General features: G+C 44.3%; 1 protein-coding gene across 1 annotated transcript; it reads left to right on the top strand.

The window, feature by feature from the left end:
- Positions 1-1,174: 1,174 nt before the first annotated feature.
- LOC128330901 (olfactory receptor 11A1-like) lies at positions 1,175-2,137 on the top strand. Its single transcript, XM_053264264.1, has one exon. The coding sequence runs from the start codon at positions 1,175-1,177 to the stop codon at positions 2,135-2,137; it is 963 nt and encodes a 320-aa protein (XP_053120239.1).
- Positions 2,138-2,787: the final 650 nt, after the last annotated feature.

Here is a 2,787-nt window from a genome sequence, read left to right as displayed (position 1 = left end):
TGAACAGATGTTTGAGTGAGGAATCCAGCAGCAGAAGAGGCTGAAATGGACAGTTATAGAGGTCATTCACACAATCAAAAACTGTGTTCTACTTGGGTTTGGGAGCTGTGTGTGCTCCCAATTTTTGGTTGTGTGGAAGCAAGGTTGGAGGAAACCCTGGGTGGAAATGATAGGAGCCGTTCTCATGATCAGTGAGAAGTGCACCAGGCTGTCTGTGGGGAAAGTGGATTTTACTTACTCTGCCTGAAGATGATCCTGCCCAGATGTGTGGCAGCTCGCCATCAGTTCATCTGCAACTTGCCCATCTGCTCCAGAGGTTGGGTGCAGGGAAGCGCCACCATGAGTCACCCCACCCATCAGAGCCCCAATAATACACCGTATGAGTGCATCCCCCCTCAAATAAGAGGTTTTCCTCTTACTTTGCTTCCACACAACCAAAAATCGGGAGCCCACACATCTCCCAAACCTGGGTAGAACGCAGTTTTTGATTGTGTGAATGACCTCACAGAGTTCTAGCAAAACATTCAGAGAAATTCCAATTTGCATTTTCTCACAGATAGAACTGCATAGCCTACCAGTACTAAGGCAGCCAATAAATTTTGAATACTGGTATCGATTTTTCTGATTCTCCTTGTATTGAATCTGAGCAGAAAAAGAATCTGGTTCTTTTCTTTAAGAGCTGGGGCTGCGTAGTGCAAGAGCGGTCAACTATGCCAGGGAACTCCATGGGAGGATAGCATTTCTTTGTGGGAGGCCTGGTGGATGGACTTTTGCCACACACCCAAAGCAGACTAATTGCTATGTTTGAATCCAGGAAGTGTCGCTAGTGGCACACTTGGGATTAAATAGTTGCATTGGAGAGGTATTTGAGTAAAGTTGAGCCCCGAGCTAGGAGGACATGCATTTAATGACATAGCTCAATGGTAGAGCATTTTTCTTTGCATGCTGAAGGTCCCAGGTTCAGTCCATGGCATCTCCAGTCAAAAAGGATTTCAGGCAGGTCTGAGGTTTACTCTTCGCATCTTGATAACAGGTGCCGGGGAAAACTGTTGCTTGAGGCAGCAGAGCTGCTGCTGGCCAGAGTTAATGATGGGCTAGACGGTTCAATGATCTGACTGAGTTTGAGGCACCTTGATATGTTCATATGATCTTTGAAGGTCCCAGCACTCCTGCCATGAGTCTGATGACGGGCAACCTAGAAAACTCTACAACTGTCACTGAATTCCTCCTGCTGGGATTTGGGAATCTGGGTGACTTGGATTTCCTTCTGTTTCTGCTCTTCCTACTGATCTACATTGTGACCATGGTTGGGAACATCCTCATCGTTGCCCTGGTGGTGTCTGATCACAGCCTTCACACCCCTATGTATTTCTTCCTGGGGAATCTGTCCTGCTTGGAAATCTGCTACAGTTCCAATATTGTACCAAAGATGCTCACTGGCTTCCTCCACCAGGGCACCACCATTACTGTTGCCGGCTGCAAGACGCAATTTTATTTTTTTAGTCTCCTGGCAGGTACGGAATGCTATCTACTGGCGGTGATGTCTTATGATAGGTATGTGGCAATATGCAAGCCGTTGCTGTATGCAGCTCTTATGGATGTCAAAGTTTGCTTCCAGTTAGCAGCTGGGTCTTGGTTAAGCAGTTTGCTGATCATTAATCTGACAATGTATTTAATGCGGCAATTAACCTTCTGTGGTCCCAACGCGATTGACCATTTCTTTTGTGACTATAGCCCACTGTTAAAGCTATCATGCAGTGACACCCGTGTGATAGAACTGATAACTACACTTCTGGCAGCCTTATGTTCACTTCCACCCTTCATTCTAACTCTGGCATCCTACATTTGCATCATATTAGCCATTCTGAGAATCTCATCTACCACTGGGAGGCAAAAGGCTTTCTCGACCTGCTCTTCTCACCTCATTGTTGTGTCAATTTTCTATGGCACAATCATGATTGTCTATCTGTTGCCAAGAACAGACACACTGCGGAGCTGGAACAAAATCTTCTCTCTCTTCTACATTGTTTTGACCCCGTTGTTTAATCCACTGATATACAGTCTGAGAAACAAAGAAGTTAAGAATGCTTTGAGGAAAGCCCTTCTTAAGTTCTGCAGTTACAGAATTGTAGTGTAATATGGTTGGTTACTTAGACTTGTCTTTTGCTTCAGGGGTATTCCTACATAATGTAGAGATATACGCACCTACACAATGTATCACATTGATATTTAAATCAAATCAAATAAACGGCTTCATTGTGCATCAAACTGCATGTGACACTGTATGATGGCCACTGTTGCCAGCATTATGAGGGTGGAGTGGATTTGGCCAGACTGCTGTGGACATCTAATGAAGCACCGGGGGTCTTCTATTTTTGCACAAGAGTGCAAATATGTTGAGTATTGTTCCTGGATTCTGGAAGGCACTACTAAGATCAGAAACACATGGCTAAAAGTCAATCAATGTATTTCTGATCTTACTAGTGCTTCTGGAGACCAGGAGTTCTACTCAAAACATTTGTGCTCTTGAAGAAAAGTGCAAGACTCCTTGCATTTTGTTAGACATCTGCAGCAGTGCAGGCAGATCTACACTGCCCTTGTAACTCTGCACAACATGTGGACCAATGTAATTTATGGTTCTGTGTTTTTAACTCTCATCTGGAATTTGGGGTGGATTTTCATTCCCAGTTGTGTAAAGTTGTGTAAATAAACAAACCTCCACTCTCTCAGCTATGCTCTTGTTTTCAAACTCTTACCTGGGCTCTAGTACATATCTACAAGTATGGC

Source organism: Hemicordylus capensis, chromosome 6, assembly GCF_027244095.1.
Source record: "Hemicordylus capensis ecotype Gifberg chromosome 6, rHemCap1.1.pri, whole genome shotgun sequence".
Classification (NCBI taxonomy): domain Eukaryota; kingdom Metazoa; phylum Chordata; class Lepidosauria; order Squamata; family Cordylidae; genus Hemicordylus; species Hemicordylus capensis.
Note: the sequence above shows the minus strand (reverse complement) of the source record. Positions and strands in the feature narration are given on the sequence as shown.